The 18539-nt window shown below is 44.4% G+C and overlaps 1 protein-coding gene across 1 annotated transcript in view; it reads left to right on the top strand.

Annotated features, from left to right (window-relative positions):
• Positions 1-18539, top strand: part of CD109 (CD109 molecule) — a 91463-nt gene that overhangs the window by 57746 nt on the left and 15178 nt on the right. The window contains exons 18-24 of the mRNA XM_073224710.1: positions 2816-2954; positions 3839-3956; positions 5724-5837; positions 8002-8220; positions 8950-9094; positions 11249-11425; positions 17868-17949. Of these exons, the coding sequence (XP_073080811.1) occupies positions 2816-2954; positions 3839-3956; positions 5724-5837; positions 8002-8220; positions 8950-9094; positions 11249-11425; positions 17868-17949 (994 nt within the window). The remainder of the gene's footprint in view (positions 1-2815; positions 2955-3838; positions 3957-5723; positions 5838-8001; positions 8221-8949; positions 9095-11248; positions 11426-17867; positions 17950-18539) is intronic.

Here is an 18539-nt window from a genome sequence, read left to right as displayed (position 1 = left end):
ATCTTTCCTCCCCGGGCAGGGTCACACCTGTACATCCTACTGGCTTGCTAAATAGACTTGGCCAGCCAACTAATAGTGAGGAGTGTGCTTTTAGGAAGAAGTTGTAAAAGGTGTTGCTGGAAGGAAGTGTCTGTGTGAGGATGGTCACCTCTACCAGTTGCCCTCCTTTCTTTCGGGGGGAGTCACACTGCTGTCATTGGGAAGCTCCAGAGCTGTTGCAGCTTCTCTCCCCGATTCTCGTCTCTGTCAGGTGTTCTCAGTCACTCCACACTGAGCCCCGGGCTCTCTGGCTTTGGCGTGGTTCTCGCTGCCACAGGACACCTGGGCCTCTGTCCTGAGGCTGAAGAGATACTTTTATAATCTTAAACATTCTATGAAGTCGTTATGATTCTTATGTATTGTAAACAAATGCTACATTTCTCTTTCTTTGTATAATCATCTCTCCTAGACCATCTGCTTTTTTCTGTTCTCTCTCTGTGTCTGCTGTCGCCCATCTTTGTCCATCTTAACTGGTCCGTTCCTCATGATACACAGAGCTCAGTATTTTCTTGGCTGCTTTGAGACCACGGTTCAGCAGCCCTCAGCTTAGAGTCCCTGCTGTCAGAGCATCGATCACAGTGCCTCACTCAACGTTCAGGTCGTCTGCTTTCCCTTTCTATATTAATGACTCTCAGGAAGGGTCAACATCGTGCTCCTGGGGTCATCCTGGGGGCTGATCCAGGGAATGTGCACTGTCCTGTGACCTTCACTGGGGGGACAGCGGCCCCCCAAGGCCATGTCACCCCTGGGTGCCGCCTGCCCCTAACATTCAGATGCCCAGGTGCTTCTGCCTCGCACACTCCCGCACCCCCCTGACTTCACTGACTGTCTCCTTCGGTCTTAACCAAAGACAAGGCGTCTTTTTGGTCCCGACTTCCGGCTGTCGCGGGTCCCCGGCTCGTCAGCTGCTGCTTCCCTCCCTGCCTGCCCGGGCCGGCTGGTCAGTCCGTTCGGTGGAATTCTTTCTTGGTCTCTTGTCCTTTCATGACATCTTCCCTGTTAAACCCGACCCTGCATCACCCCGACTGTTCATCTTACCCCTCGGCTTCTGCGCCCCAGTCCCCCCCAGCCCCCCAAGAGGATGCATGTCACAAACCAAGTTTATGATCTCGCTCCTTATGATGTTGCTCTTCCTTAATGTGATTCGGCTGCTGTGTGATTCCCTGAACTGATGTGATCTCACGTCTCTGTTAGTGAAATCCTCGACCCACGTGTCCAAATCGGAAGCCCGGAACTCATTCTAAATTCCTTCCTCTGTCAGATGTGGAGCAGCCTAGCAATTAAGAAAAGAATTTGCCATCAAATACTTTTGGCTTTGAATTCTGCCTTTATGACCCTGAGAAAATCCATTAATCTCTCCAACCTAAGGTTCCTCCCTGAAGTACAGGACTAGTAATATTACCTATAGTGCAGGGTTGTTATGAGGGTAAATCCAGTCTGCAATTACCTATTACCTTATTCCTCAGATCCAGTTCGTTTACTCATATTCAGTGGGTAGTGATGGTATTAATTGCTGCCTCGCATGTATGAGGCAGTGGAGATTCCAGCCGGCCTGGTGGGGCAGCCGACACACAGCTGGCCGTGTGCGAAGGGCCCTGATGCCATGAGTGCAGGCAGAGGTCACCCGAACAGGGGCAGAGCAGAGTCGTCTCGGTTCTGCCCTCCCTCTCTGCCCGGCGTCGGGCCCTTGTGAGCGTCTCCCTGACCAGTGCGGTGACTGCTCGGCCTGCCTGCCTCTTCCCGTAGCTCCAAACTGCTCTTCACACAGAGGCCGGGGTTGGATCGGTTTCTTGTTTCTTATAAAACCTTCAATGCGTCATCACTGCTCTAAGGATTCAGTCCAAACCCCTCAGCAAGGGATATGTGATATTGTAAAGTGGGCCCCCGCTGTTCTTTCTCTCCCTGTTTGATGCCCCATTGACCCAGCACCCATCACCGCTCATTGTCACTTATAGTCGCTTGTCACTTATTGTCACTCACTGTCACTGTCATCCTCTGGACGTGTCTTTGTATTTGGCTTTCCTTTTTTTTTCTGTATGGGATACTTTTTATCTGGAGACTTGAGGAAAATGGGATGCAAAAAACAAGGCAGATGGATCTTCTCCCCCAGCTGTACACGCCTCATCACCCAGATTCTGTGTACCATCAACCTTTGTCTGTGAAGCAGAGATCTGGCATATGCACATTGTCACTGTCATGCTTACAGTCTGTCTCCTCCACAGACTGTGAGTGGAGCTCATGCATTTGTCCTCTTATCCTCAGTACCTGTGCTTTTTCTCCTGTTGTATTTGGAAATAGTTTTAGATGATAGCAAAATTGAAAAAGTCGACACTGGTGATTGGAGTTTGTAGGGCAACACGTATATTTTTATACGAAAAAAAGCTTGTAAACTGGCCAGTCGTAGCACTTGTGGCTGGTGTGGTCAGCGGTGGTCAGTGCTGGGGGCTAAGAAGAGGAGAACGGCACAATTGGAGGTCGTTTTAAAAATGCGATTCAAATTTTTTTAGCAACTAAACTGCAAGTCGTTTTCCATGCACTGGGTGTGCAGGCAGGGAGCATTGTTTTGGTTCCATTCTGGCTGAGCTGTGACTGGCCGCTCGGCCTCGGGCAGGCCACTTGGGCTCTGGGTCTTGGGCTTCTTTCGTCAGTGTGAGCGGACTGGACAAGACAAACTCCCAAGTGCGGTCCTGCTGAGGTGCTGTGATTCTGTGGGCTCAGCGTGCAATCATTCTCTGCAGCGGCTTCTCCCCTAACAGTTGCCAGTGTTTATTTCTAGATGACAGTGTAGAGGCTGCTGAGAGGTTCGTGGAAGAGAACGAAGGATACTTGGATTTCCATGACTTTTCTTCCGCTGGCAACTCGTATGTCAGAAAGCATTTTCCAGAGACTTGGATCTGGCTAGACAGCAACATGGGGTAAAAATTTATGTTTTTTTTTTTGTCCATGTACATTTTTTATAGTGTTAGTATGAAAGAAGTTTTGCCCTCCTACCAATATTTAAGTACAAACATGGTGTGATTAAGAACCAAATAGACCAACAGGTTTTTATTTCAAAATGAAATTGAACTAAATATAGTACTTAATGAAATACATGCAGACCGTGGCAGTGAGAACATCGTCGAGAAGATGGGCCCCTCTGGTGAGGGGTGATTTTTACCTCCCTTGAAGCTGTGCAGTTCCTGCTGCAGAGGTGTTCTTGGACGGATGTTTGTCGCTGGGGGTGGGGCAGCACCCACGCTTCCTGGTGGCACCTCCTAAGCGTCCCCCTGCCTCCAGGGAGAGGGGTGTGGGGGGTGGCAGCGATTCAGTTCAGGTGAGAAACCCTCTGCCACCTGGCCTGATCACGGAGCAGGTAAATCTCAGAATCTATGCATGTTTCATAGTCAGCTGTGTATGGAGACTTGAAATAAGATATAAATCAGATCTCAAAAAAACCCAGTGACAGCACTGACTGAGGCACAGAGGGCCACTTTGATGCAAGTTGGCGGAAATAAATTGGAATTAAATTTGAAAATGCATATTTATTTTACAAAATCTGTGAAAATAATGCTCGTTTTGAAGATACAAAGATTCTCAAAAGCTTCTGTTGGGTTAGGGGTGAGTGTGTGGCGTCAGGAGCCCGTGACCCCTTCCTTGAGACCTTGGGACCTGCTCTTTTATGCTTGAGTCTTTTTTAAAACAATTTAAATATGTAAGCGATTTAGAAAATTAAAGTTCTTCCTCAAAAATGGTTTAGGGCATGTTGATGATTTGAACTGTGTCCGTTCTTTGCGCTGTGATCTGTTTGTCTTAACTGCAGTTCCAGGATCGACCAGGACTTGGAGGTTACTGTGCCCGATTCCATCACTTCCTGGGCAGCTTCTGCTTTTGTGATCTCTGAGGACCTCGGTCTTGGACTGACGACGACTCCAGTGGAGGTGGGATATTAACGGCTGAGACAGTAGCCGAGGGTGAAGGTGTCAGCTCCTCAGGGGACCTGTGCGCAGGATTGCGGGTGATGCTCGTCACAGTGGAGAGTCCCCGGCTTTTCCTCTTTGCTTTCCATCTGTTTCGTATTTTAGAATGTGAGCTCCTTAAACTGTTAGAAGTGCTAGGTCCATATTAAGATTTGGATAGACAGTTTATGACTGACTGAACCCAACCACTTCCAAAGGCCAGAAGAGAATTTCCAGTTATTTCTCTTTTCAGGACAAGCCCAGCTTCTTAGGACGTCCCCCTGGCAGATATCCCTTCACATCCCTTTGGTCAAAGGGCGCCATGTCACTTCCTAAACCAGTCGTTGGCAGCAGGAATAATGACCATGGTTGGTTGTAGACCAGTGGCCCTCACCTGTCATACCTGAAACCTCCGTTATAACAGATACTTTGTTTTGCCCCTTTACCATCCAAAATGATATTCATAGAAAATATGGTATACCTATATAGTCAATGTAAAAAATCAGTAAGATGCCTCAGTGAAAGAAGAAGAAGAAACAAGGAGGGGAACATGGAACAAAAGGACACGTCTTTCAGTGTGTAAGGAGCCAGCAGGCTGCCCAGGCAGGCACAGCGGCGTATTTAGATATTTGTTGGTATTTGTGCCATGCATAGGCTCGCCCGGTAACAGCTGCGCGTGCAGTTTGATGTACTTACATCGTTCCAGCAACTCGAAAACCTTCAGGTGTGCAGGCTCTGGGGACGTAAATTTTGGAAACCGTGGACAGCTTTTGGTAAAGTCACATACAAAACAAGTGTACAAAATAGTGGTATTGAAAATGCTTTCGGTTTATATGTAAATTGAAATTAGGTTATAAACTCAGGGCGTTATAAGCAGGTGGTTAACACAAATGTCTGAAGCGACATCTAGAACCATGAGGGACTTGGGATGATTCTTCACCATCCGGGACAGTTCTGAGCATTGCAGACCTTCACCCACTTAGGTGCCAGGAGCACCCCTCAATCAGTGCTACAATCTAAGATGCTTCCACAAATGTCCTGACAAATCTCTAGGGGGAATCACTGGTGCCGCTGAGAACCACCAGCCTAAACTAATTGAGATGTACCCTCAGAGGAGGGGAGGGGCTCGGCTCCCCCTGCAGGACTTGGCCAGCCGTGTCAGAGGCGGGTCACTGACTTGGAAGCCTCCATGTACGTCTACGTTAGAAGGTCGTAAGGGGACCATCCAAATGATGAATCCGGAAGATTTGGCTTATGAATCTGAAACGGGCTGTTTGATTTGGCTCCGGGCCTTAGAGCAGGTGGTGGAGTCCGTACAGCCTCAGAGAGGAGGAGCTTGGCTTTGGCGTCAGGCACGTTGGGATCCAATTCCGGCTCCTGCATTTGCCAGCGGTGGGATCTTATAGAGGCCTTCATACCGAGATCGCTGAACCTCAGGTTTCTTTTCTGTAAAATATGAGCATAATACCTGCCTGGTAGGGTTGTAATGATTAAATGAAGCGATTTGTGTAAAGTATCCCTTTCCTAGCGGGCACTCAGTAAAATTGCAGCGATGACCATGTTAAATCACGTAGGTCAGTTCACCACGATTCATTTGGGGTAAGTTGCTATTTGCTCTCTTTTGATGGACATGTGGGCATTTCCATGTGCAGACAGAAGCTTCACAGGTTTGTGAGATTTACTTTCAGTTGCATAAAACGTGATGTGTTTTGATTCGAATCAAATATGTGTCCACTGTGTTCCTTCCAGCTACGAGCCTTCCAACCATTTTTCATTTCTTTGAATCTCCCCTATGCTGTCATCAGAGGTGAAGAACTCGCTTTGGAAGTAACCATATTCAATTATCTGAAAGAAGCCACGGAGGTAATATATGGATGGTTTTGTGATTCATTCACCCTTCAGGAAAAGACGGAGAAAACACACAGGGATTGGGTTGTGCAGTGTTTGGGTCCCAGGGCGTGTAAGCATTTTATACATTCCTGGGAGTTTGAAACTAAATGTGCTTTGTTGGTGAGCTCTCTGCTCACAGTGGCCAAGGGCATCATTAGCATGTCTAATGAAGCGCCCCCTTCCTTTCCAAGGCAGCCTCCCCACTTTAGCCCCGCAATTTCTTTATTGTCTCTGAGGGCTTCTCTTTCCTGCCTCCCTGTGTTTTTCACTCGTCTTCCCCACGTCTAGTCTAGAAGGGGTCACCACTGCTCACTGCCATTCTGTGTCCCCTGCAGTTGGCCAGGATTTATTCCTCTCTAGGCCTGGCTTGAAACTTAGATGCTTTCCTCACCTAATCTGGTGTTTCTCGCCCATGGTGTTCTGTTTGTGAGGCTTTGTTTTCTGAGCCGCGTGCCTCGTGTCTCCGTGATCGCCCAGCCCCCTGGAAGGACGGGGAGGCCCGCTGTGCGTGCTGTGCCTGTAGTGTTAGCCAGATGCTGATTTTCCCCTGATAAGGACTCCTCTGTAATTAACTTTAGTCCATGAAAATGCACAATCTCTTTAAGCAGTGACTTTATAGACTAAATTGTTTCTTATTTTTAAATTTTACTTTTTAATCTAGTTAGCATGGTCCAGTGTAAAGAGCAAAAGATCAGTATTGGAAAGGCCCAGATTCAGTGTCCTGCTCTGGGCTTACCAACAAATAATTGTAGTTTCCTCATCTGTAAAGTGGGAACAATAATAATTATTATCTGTACAGAAAATATCTTGAGAAACAGATGAGAAAATAGATGGCAAAACAATTTCCTAAAACATAAGGCCTTGAGAAATGCTATTCTTGATGAGACTGGAAACTTTGACATACTTCACAAAAGTTTACAACCTACATACACTTCAGGGCTGATGTCTGAGTCATACTTTCCTTGCAGTAATTTTAGCAGAGACTCTCCATGAATGTAATGACATTTCACTCTTTGTGTCTCAGGTTTTTTTTAACGGGACCCGTGTCCCAGTGGTGCCGGGGTTCTTGTTCACAGAGTTGATGGATGAGCTTTGCAAACGCTCAGAGCAGGAGAGCCAGGGAGAGGCTTTTATTTAGAGGTAAATTGAGAGGACAGAGCTCCTGGCTCAGGCCAGGAGGGGACAAGAGAGTCCGTGGCCATGTACTGTGTTTTATAATGTGATAAAGGGCTAGGGGTGTGGACCTACCTGTTAGTGATCCTAGAATGTTCATCCTTGAGGAGACATTAAGTCTCTTTTCTCATCAGTCTTCCAGATAATTCTGCAAAATTAACAGCTTTTTGGTCTGGGAGCATATCAATCATCAGTCAAGACCATGTGCTCTGCCTTCAAAGTGGGCTGAGTTATTGTCTGTTTGCTAACGAGTTTAAAAGGCAATCTAAGATAGGATCTTTCTCGCTTTTACTATGTTGTTTATGGCTGGGCTTGCTTGCCATTATTAATTGCCCAGGTTGCAAATCACCTCATCAGGTCTGAAGGAGGAAAAACACATAGGTCTGGGTCTTTTGGCAAGCTAAAGTGAACCTTACACATGATCACAAATGATTAGCATAATAAAAACACGGGCTACTTTCCTTTATCTGGGGAATATTAACCGATCTCAGTGAAGAAGGACTCTAGAGCTTAATGTTTAACCCGGAGTTTTGGTGGGGGGTGTCCTTGCACGTAGTTACCCTGCTGTGACTGTGATTACCCTGCCTTGCCTTTTCCGGGAGCCCTCACCCTGTCTGAGCCTACGGTCCCTGTCTCACCAGGGTCACACAGTTAAATCAGGCCGGTGACAATAGCATGACATAAAATAACCTTTCTGGGCACATCTTTACCAGTCAAGCCTTCAAATAATTAGAGAATGTAATGTCATGGGAGTTTGATCTTAGAAATGGAGCTAAAGAAGGCTCTTTCTGCACACACCCGAGGTGGGTGGGGAAAGCACAGGAAGGAAGTGACGTTCTCCCTGCTACCCTTGATCCTCTTGGCGAATCTTTGTCTCTGCTTGCGAGAGGCGGACCTGCAGATTTAACAGCACTTGCCGTGAGGCGCATTCAGCCTGCAAAACCTTCGGTGATTTTTCTTCCAGGTTAAGGTCATCATTGAGAAAAGTGACGAATTTGATATTCTAATGACTCCGAATGAGATGAATGCCACGGCACACCAGCAGGACATTTTGGTGCCCAGTGAGGATGGGGCGACTCTTCTTTTCCCAGTCAGGCCGACACGTCTGGGGGAAATTCCCATCACAGTCAGAGCTGTGTCAGCTGCTGCTTCTGACGCTGTCACCCAGAGGATCTTAGTAAAGGTAAATGTCTGAAGTCTCAAATAAATGGGATGGAAATACATGACTTAAGAGGAAACAGAAGACGGTTTTTCTCTTGGCTAAACTTGTTGGCAAGACCCAGTAGGCCATCTTCTCTACCCTCTCGGTGGGGCTTAATTGTTTTCTCATCTGTATGTAAAAATAGATCACATGTATGTTATGGAAGTAATCACCAATTTCCTCCTGAAACTTGTAACTATAAAGCAAGTTTCTTCTGCAGTTAGTTACATTTATAAACTGTTACATTGGGGTCCTCTTAAATCATGCCAATTGACACATAGATTCTTAATTTTCCAATTCCTCAGGACATGTAGAAGAGATTTTGTATTTTTTAAAGAGGAGACATTATGTACAAAGAGAGAACCCAGCGTAGTGGGTAAACACTTGTGTTGTGGGGTGAGATACTCCTGGGTTCAAATCCCAGCTCGGTGAATCGTGCCTTTGGATGGTGTATTTAATCTCTCTCTTTGGATGATAAGAGGAATGTGCCACAGAGGGCTTTTCTCATCACCTTTCCATCTTCCCTTTGTCATTTCCATGAAATGTTATGTCTGATTTAACCAGTAAGTAAACATATAGCAACAGATTTGAAGCAAGAATGAAGACATGGTGGGGCCTTACCTGGCCAAGCAAACTTTAGACACAACAGGCCAGATTATTATCTGCAGACGGAAGCAGAAACCACGGTAATTAGTTCCTTCTTTTCAACAGGCTGAAGGAATAGAAAAATCGTATTCACAGTCCATCTTGTTAGATTTGACTGACAGCAACCTGCCAACTACCCTGAAAACTCTGAGTTTCTCATTTCCTCCCAACACAGTGAGTGGCAGCGAGAGAGCCGAGGTTTCCGTAGTCGGTAAGAATGCCCCCCACCCCTGCTGGCCCCCGTGTGGATGGTGATGTAGATCCTTCGTCTGCTTCTACATGCGCTTGTTATTCAGCCCTGATGAGAAGAGGTTTGCAAAAGGGTTTAGTTGGAGCTAACTGCTGATGGCAATGGGAAGGCCAGCCAGAGGAGTGTCCTGGCCCAGTCTTCTCAGGCTTCGTTTTGTGTGTGAATCACCCGGGGATCTTACTTAAAGGGAGATTCTGGCTTCTAGGCCTGGGGTGGGGCCACGGATTCTGCATTTCCAAGCCAGTTCCCAGGTGGTGCTGGGACTCCGGGGCACAGTCCGCTCTGAGTAGCAGGGCCCCGCGATCTCGTGGCTGGAGGGAGGAGGTATTCTGAGACCAGAGCCTCTGGCTTGTGGGACTCACAGCCTCTGGTAAGTATCAGAATCTTCTGTGGGGCTTCATGAAAACAAGTGCCTTTGCTTTCCTCTCAACCTACTCCACAAAAGCCCCCTGGGTTTTGGCCTGGGCACGTATATTTTGAAAAGGTTCCCGAGCGAGCGCTCCTGACAACCACATGTTGACATCCGCTGCGTGGAGCAGTTCTGTGGCCAGGACACAAGGACCCCATTCAGCAGGAGCTGCCTGCCCACTGGGGTCCCCCATCCCTGTCTCCTTCCTGTAACCTGTAGATACTTTTGAATCAACTGTTAATCAATCAGCTTCCACAAAAATTTTTTGCTTACACAGTTGTGCTTTACAAACTGCTGAAGGAAGCATTTAGATTAATAGCTTGCTAGGTGTTCAAGGTGTCAGGCCCTCAGGCCCTTCTTCAGAGGCTCTGTTAGCATCTGCGGGTAGAATACTTACTTATATTAGAATCTCAAACGGTCAGCCCCTCTGTAGAGGACTTTAGGGAAGCCTTAGGACTAATTCTTGAAAAGAATTAAATGACCTCTCCATTTAGTGGGACAACAAGTTCTGCCTAAGCATCTCCCACTTGGGGTGCTGGGGGGGTGCAGTAGCATACACACATGTGCACACACAGAGGGGATTCTTGAATTTTAAATATTACCACCATTCCTTACATTGGAGTAAGTCTGTCATGGCTGTTGAAGACTTTGAAGTTTAATTTTTAAGCTTGATGTAAAGAACAATTTTTCATGTTTTCTTTTTATATGGTACTTATTAAAAAAAAATCTATTTAAAAAGCCCAGAATGTATGACTGTTAGCTGGCATCTTTGGATTTTGAGAGTCTAAATTTAGGTTCACTGTGAGTATTGAAAACACAACCTGCAGTGGTAACAATATAACTTCTATTTCTCTGTTAGCATCTAGAGCTTAAGGCCCCGTATGATAACATGGCCTCACCTACTCACGGAGAGGAGGGCTCCTCTCTCTTTTTGGATTTGGGTGTTTTTTTTTTAAGGATTAGATTTTCACAAGACTTTTGGACATGGAATGGTGTAAGTTGCGAAAAAAACTACACAGAAGAATACCCTCGATACAGCTCAACCACAGTGGGGTCAGAATTAGAACAGCTTCTATATTTCTGAATTTTTACTTATTTTCCTAAGTCACGGTGTTACTATATGGGTAGAGGAATCTTTCAATCGTGTGTTTTGTTCCATTTTCTATTACTACCTCTGAAGATTATTCCTAATCCTTTTTGATTCCAGGATTTATTGAAATACTTGCACGTGTTAGTTCTGTTTTGTTGTTGAGCGCATTGAAAAATACGACAATGCCTGCTCTTTAAAAAAATCGTTTCTCAAGTACTATATCCGAAAGAAATCAGAATAAAGTTCTGTTTAGGTGAAGAATACTAATAATAAAACATTTCTTTCCTATGGAAGAATGAGTTTCCTAAAGGTCAACTCCTAGCATTTTTGTTCAAGAATAATTTTCTAAACTTAGGTTTTGCTTAGTGTGTGTCATATCTCTGAGCTAGACATCTCCTATTTTGTCACCTACTCTACAAGCTCAGTACCCCTGTATTAGCACGTGTCTGACCAGTCTCCCTGAAGCCGGGTGTACAGTCTCCCCTCCGTCCTGCGCGTGGAATAATCCTGCTGCCCCAGTTTCAGCCGCCCTCTGCTCTGGGCAAGCCTCCCTCCCCCGGCGGGTGTGGCTGGTGCGGGGCACATGCTGAATATGCTGCCCGCCTTGTGCTTTCAGGAGATATTCTCGGCCCTTCCATCCACGGCTTAGCCACGCTGATTCAGATGCCTTATGGCTGCGGTGAACAGAACATGATAAATTTCGCTCCTAATATTTACGTTTTGGATTACCTGACTAAAAAGAAACAATTGACGGAGAATTTAAAAGAAAAAGCCCTTTCATTTATGAGGCAAGGTAAGCATTTCTTTTTTCTTTAAAAGTAAACATTATTTTTTAGAGCAGTTTTAGGTTCGCAGGAAAATTGAGCAGACCCCGCATACTGTCTGTCCCCACACATGCATGACCTCCTCAGTATCAACATCCCCCGCAACAGCGGTACGTTTGTTGCAACGAGTGGACCTGCACGGACACCTCATAATCACCGAAGCTCCACTGATCACACTTGCTCACTCTTGGTGTTGTCCATTCTCCGGGTTTTGATGAATGTGAAATGACGTGTGTTCACCATCATAGTATCATGCGGAGCAGGGCTGCTGTCCTGAAAATGGTCTGTGCCCCTCTCCTTGTCCTTCCCTCCTCCCTGACCCTGGCAGCCACTTGGCCTTTATTGTCTCCATAGTTTTGCCTTTTGCTAGAACGTCGTATATCCGGACGTATAATATGTAGTATGCAGCCGTAGGGGAGGAAAAACAACGCCCACCCATCCTCTGGCATTCTCTGCTGGGGCCTATGAATTAGACTGACAAAGACAAATTAGTACGAGAAAAACAAACAAAAATTATTCACATGTACCACACCATTCACACGAGCACACTCTGAGATGAGTCACTCAAAGGGATGGGCACAACTTTGAGTAAGATAGCATCTTATCAAAAGAACAGTACATTTTTAGAGGAGTCCTAAGACAAAGGAAAAGGACTCTGAGTTTCTGGGGTGGCAAATGGAGGGAAGGCAAATATGTGGGGAAATGAATGGAAGACAAAAGCTCGTTTTTGCAGTTGGTTATGCAGATTCATCGGGTGCTGGCACAGGTGTCCCTGGTGATCCACGGCTATCCTTTGTGGTAGGGGCGGGGGGGGGGCATCTTTACTAATTTATGTCATTGCTGAGCAAATAACGGAAGGGCAGAGAGCTTTCCTTGCATCTGCTGCTTCCATTGCGTTTCTCTCAGAATAATCCTTAGGCCAAAGCGGCCTATTTTGCAGAGGCATATTCTGCTACCCTTCATCAGCTGGACGTTAGAATTCTTATATTCTAATATTCTTATCTTTTTTCTCCTCTTATTTGACTTTCATTTTGCTCTGCTTTTTGCACGTCTCCGTCACCGTGGTTTTCAGCTCTCCTGCCCTTCTGTTTTTCCTTCCCTTTCCTTCTTTCCTTCCCACCCTCCCTCCCTCCCTTTCTTCTTGGGCTTCAGCTGTATCTCTTATGTTGAACAAGCACCGCTTTGGAATAAATCATGAAGCAATTTTATTTTTGTCTACTACTCTCCTTTTATTATTCTCTGGGGCAAGTTCTTTTTTTGCCCTTGAATGAAATTTAAGGCCATTCCCATGATTTTTCTCATCGTTTAGGGATAACCAAAGATGCCTTCTAGTCCCATGTCATAGTTAAATGCTCAGTCCTGATTCACAGTTAAACCTCTCTTCCTCCCGCGTAGGCTGCTGCAGGTGGGAAGCCTGAAGTCAGGCGAGGGCGGGCAGAGTCTGCTGCCTTCCTCCGTCCACCTGGCCCTGTTGTTCCTTCTCCTGATTCATTCTGATCACATTTTCTGATCTCCATCCCCTCCAGGGTAGCAATCCTGGGGAAGGGATGGGGAGAAGGGATCAGAGGTCTGGCTGTGCTGGCAAGAGGGCCAAAGGGGTCTGTGGTTTCTTTTGTTTTATTATTAAAGTATCATTGATATTCACTCTTATGAATGGTTCACATAAAAGACATTGTGGTTACTACATGCACCCCATATTATCAAGTCCCCCCCACATACCCCACTGCAGTCACTGTCCATCACTGTAGTAAGATGCCACAGAGTCACTACCTGTCTTCTCTGTGCTACACTGTCTTCCCCCTGATCCCCCCCACACCATGTGTACTAAACATAATGCCCCTCAATCCCTTTCTCCCTCCCTCCCCCACCCCCTCCCCCACCCCTTCCCTTTGGTAACTGCTAGTCCCTTCTTGGAGTCTCTGAGTCTGCTGCTATTTTGCTCCTTCAGTTTTGCTTCGTTGCTATACTCCAAAAATCAGTGAAGTCATTTGTCACTTGTCTTTCTCCGCCTGGCTTATATCACTGAGCATAATACCCTCTAGCTCCATCCATGTTGTTGCAAATGGTAGGATTTGTTTTCTTTTTATGGCTGAATAATATTCCATTGTGTATATGTATCATCTCTCCTTTATCCATTCATCTACTGATGGACACTTAGGTTGCTTCCATATCTGGGCTATTGTAAATAGTGCTGTGATAAACATAGGGGCCTTAGGCCTTCTTGAATCAGGGATCTTATTTTCTTTGGGTAAATTCCTAGGAGTGGGATTCCTGGGTCAAATGGTATTGCTATTTTTAGCTTTTTGAGGAACCTCCATACTGCTTTCCACAATGGTTGAACTAGTTTACATTCCCACCAGCAGTGTAGGAGGGTTCCCCTTTCTCCACATGCTCGCCAACATTTGTTGTTTCTTGTCTTTTGGATGTTGGCCATCTTATCTGGTGTGAGGTGATATCTCATTGTGATTTTAATTTGCATTTCCTTGATAATTAGCGATGTGGAGCATCTTTTCATGTGCCTGTTGGCCATCTGAATTTTTTCTTTGGAGAAGTGTCTGTTCAGATCCTCCACCCATTTTTTAGTTGGGTTATTTGTTTTTTGGGTGTTGAGGTATGTGAGTTCTTTATATACTTTGGATGTTAACCCCTTGTCGGGTATGTCATTTATTAATATATTCTCCCACACTGTAGGGTGCCTTTTTGTTCTGCTGATGGTGCCCTTTGCTGAACAGAAGCTTTTTCATTTGATGTAGTCCCATTTGTTCATTTTTGCTTTTGTTTCCCTTGCCCAAGAAGATGCCTTCAGGAAAAAGTTGCTCATGTTTATATTCAAGAGATTTTTACCTATGTTTTCTTCTGAGAGTTTTATGGTTCTGTGACTTACATTTAGGTCTTTGATCCATTTTGAGTTTACTTTTGTGTATGGGGTTAGACAGTGATCCAGTTTCATTCCCTTGCATGTAGCTGTCCAGTTTTGACCACACCAGCTGTTGAAGCGGCTGTCTTTTCCCCATTGTATATTCATGACTCCTATATCATATATTAGTTGACCGTATATGCTTGGGTTTATATCTGGGCTCTCTATTCTATTCCATTGATCTATGGGTCTGTTTTTGTGCCAGTACCAAATTGTCTTGATTACTGTGGCTTTGTAGTAGAGCTTGAAGTTGGGGAGCTTTATCCTTCCTTCTCAGGATTGCTTTGGCTATTTGAGGTCTTCTGTGGTTCAATATGAATTTTAAAACTATTTCTTCTAGTTCATTGAAGAATGCTGTTGGTATTTTGATACGGATTGCATTGAATCTGTAGATTGCTTTAGGCAGGATGGCCATTTTGACAATATTAATTCTTCCTATCCATGAGCATGGGATGTATTTCCATTTATTGGTGTCCTCTTTAATTTCTCTTAAGAGCATCTTGTATTTTTCAGGGTATAGGTCTTTCACCTTCTTGGTTAGGTTTATTTCTACATATTTTATTCTTTCTGATGTAATTGTAAATTGAGTTGTTTTCCTGATTTCTCTTTCTTCTAGTTCATCATTAGTGTATAGGAGTGCAACAGATTTCTGTGTATTAGTTTTGTATCCTGCAACTTTGCTAAATTCAGTTATTAGTTCTAGTAGTTTTTGGGTGGATTCTTTAGGGTTTTTTGTGTACAATATCATGTCATCCAAAAACAGTGACAGTTTACTTCCTTGCCGATCTGGTTGCCTTTTATTTCTTTGTGTTGTCTGGTTGCTGTGGCGAGGACCTCCAGTACTATGTTGAAAAGCAGTGTGGCGAGAGTGTGTGTCCATGACTTGTTCCCGATCTTAAAGGAAAAGCTTTCAGCTTTTTGCTGTGAAGTATAATATTGGCCATGGTTTTGTCATATATGGCCTTTATTATGTTGAGGTACTTTCCCTCTATACCCATTTTGTTGAGAATTTTTATCATGAATGGATGTTGAATTTTGTCAAATGCTTTTTCAGCATCTGTGGAGATGATTGTGTGATTTTTGTTCTTCTTTTTGTTAATGTGGTGGATGATGATGGATTTTCAAATATTGTACCATCCTTGCATCCCTGGAATAAATCCTACTTGATCATGATGGATGATCTTTTTGATGTATTTTTGAATTTGGTTTGCTAATATTTCATGGAGTATTTTTACATCTGTGTTCATTAGGGATATTGGTCTATAATTTTCTTTTTTTGTGATGTCTTTGCCTGGTTTTGGTATTAGAGTGATGCTGGCCTCACAGAATGAGTTTGGAAGTATTCCCTTCTCTTCTACTTTTTGGAAAACTTTAAGGAGGATGGGTATTAGGTCTTCACTAAATGTTTGATAAAATTCAGCAGTTAAGCCATCTGGTCCAGAGGTTTTTTTCTTAGGTAGTTTTTTGATTACCAATTCAATTTCATTGCTGGTAATTGGTCTGTTTAGATTTTCTGTTTCTTGCTGGGTCAGTCTCGGAAGGTTGTATTTTTCTAGAAAGTTGTCTATTTCTTCTAGGTCATCCAGTTTGTAAGCATATAGTTTTTCATAGTATTCTCTAGTAATTCTTTTTGTTTCTATGGTGTCTGTAGCGATTTTTCTTTCTCATTTCTGATTCTGTTTATGTGTGTACACTCTCTTTTTTTCTTGATAAGTCTCATTAGGGGTTTATCTATTTTGCTTGTTTTCTTGAAGAGCCAGCTCCTGGTTTCATTGATTCTTTCTATTGTTTTATTCTTCTTGATTTTATTTATTTCTGCTCTGATTTGTATTATGTCCCTTCTTCTACTGACTTTGGGCCTCCGTGAATTACAGGAAACAGCAGCTTTGGAGATGGATAGACCTTGGCTAATTCCTGCCTTCAACACCTGCTAGCTGTGTGGCCTTGCGCTTGTTGTATTCTGGGTTCTGGTTTCATCATCTCTAAGTGGGAATAACAGCATCTTTGTCATAGAGTCATTGTGATAATTTCCTGATTTAACACCTGAAAAGGGCTTTGAACAATTCCTGACACATAGTCAATATTGGATAAAGGCTAGTTTATTGTGCAACCGTAATATTTCAGTTTTAGGTGTAATGATTATAACCCCATTCTTTAAATTAAGCAACATTCTGTCACCACTTAAATGTTGTTTATGTCTCTTTTACCACAGGCCTTAAAGGGCACCATGAACAGTGTCTTGTTTTTCACGTGCATTGCCTTATTGGAGCTTAAGCCATATATTCAGATTTGGTGATTCTTGTGGAAAGGTTCAAGGAGAAAAGTCTGGGATATGGCAAGAGCAGATTAATTAATTCTAAACCATTGATGCTCATGTTTTGTTAGTCAAATGTGAATACTTAGTGTTACTGCTGCTTTTAAAACGTGGTGTTCTAAAGTAAATACTTCTGTTACTAGAGTTGACTAGGGACTGAAATCAACATGTTCCATGTCTATGGTTTCCAGGCTCTGCAGGGCCTGCTGCCAGGCTCCCTGTGTGTCCCCCCTCGTCTGTCTGGAGCAGATTCTGGGATTTTCAGGAAGGGGGCTTGGTTATCTGAGAGTCACTGATAATGCTTGTGTTGGGACTCTTCCTGGCTTCTGCTTCTGCTTGCTTTTTAAGGCTGAATTATTGCCATTTAATTTCACGTTTGGCAAGTGCCTTTGTCGTGGATCGCCTGGTGTCTCTGTCAGAGTTTGGCCTAGGACTTCCCGGTCACTGGCCTGAGACCTGCATGCGTGCACTGCTTTGCAAATATGAAACGTCTGCGTCTTCTTTGCAATCATTTACTTGCAAATATGAAATGGCTGTTTTTGTTAAGGCAGGTCAGGGAGCCTGAGCCCCCTCCCCAACTTACTTCTACAGTGAGACTTACTACCCAGGATCTTTTTTGTTTTGGGAACTTGTTGTTGAGGGGGTGGGCAGACCAGCGGGTCTGGTTCGCCTCATGTTGGCCAGGGCCAAAGAGCTCAGAGCCACTGTTTTGGATTATTTAGCAACTTGCCCTCCTCTGTTGCGGACCTTAAAATAGGATGTAGAGATGTTTTCTGTTTTAGTCTTAAACTTTAATTATGATACTCTAGGTAGTACTTTTCTTCTGTAGCAAACTGTCTTGGATGACTAAGCCTTGAAACCACTGAGCCAACTCTACAGAGTTAAATAGAAGTTGGTCTTGAATTTGCTGGCTTGTGAATGGCTGGCCTCGGCTGCCTGTGTGGTAGATTCTTCTGAGTTTAATCTGGGACTGTCACAGTTCTCACTTTACACATTGTGCTTGAAAAGCCTTGATATTTTAAATTCCCCACAGCACTTCATATAGACATATTCATTATCAGTTGCTCATCTGACGTCTTGTTTCCCGTCCTCTGCCCGTGTTCCCTCAGTAGGAAGCTGTGCCTAGAAACGCTCACTCACGTTAGCTGGTCACACTGACTTTCTGTTCTGGGGCATTCAGGTTACCAGAGGGAGCTTCTTTATCAGAGGGCGGACGGCTCCTTCAGTGCTTTTGGCAATGACGACCCTTCTGGGAGCACTTGGTAAGTGTTCTGTCAGCAGAACAAATCCGTGTCCTGGGATACGCTCTCCCAGCATCACAAGGCATGAGACTGACAGATGTGTCTCTCTGCAAATAGGCTCGGAGGTCGCTTTTCCCATAGCCTGGCTGTGAAAGAGATTCTCCTTTTAAATATGGTTTTAAAACAGCAGCAAATCAAATGTTCTTATTTAGGAAAGTCATAAGTCCTCTTATTTTTGGAGGGCAAAGCAGATGTAAAAATACTTCATGAAGATGGCACAGCTGACCAGGAAAATAGCTTAGAAATACCAGGAGATTGTGACATGGTTCTTTTTTTGATCGGACATGATCAGCATGAATTTCGTGCTAATACAGTCAACATAGCTTCTTTAAGGTTATTTTTTTTGTGAAAAACAGTGACGGAATTAAGTAATAAACATGCAGATTCCTCCAGAATGGGATCTCTGTGTGGCTGATTTTGTAAAATTATTTCTCTCTTGCATTACCTTCAATTCTGTATTTCACTCAGAAAAAGATGGGATAACTGTCAGTAGGGTCAGTCAAGTTGTGCTGTAGAAACAGTCCTCTCAAATCTCAGTAGCTTAACAACAA

The sequence above is a fragment of the Manis javanica genome, chromosome 16, assembly GCF_040802235.1.
Source record: "Manis javanica isolate MJ-LG chromosome 16, MJ_LKY, whole genome shotgun sequence".
Taxonomy (NCBI): Eukaryota; Metazoa; Chordata; class Mammalia; order Pholidota; family Manidae; genus Manis; species Manis javanica.
Note: the sequence above shows the minus strand (reverse complement) of the source record. Positions and strands in the feature narration are given on the sequence as shown.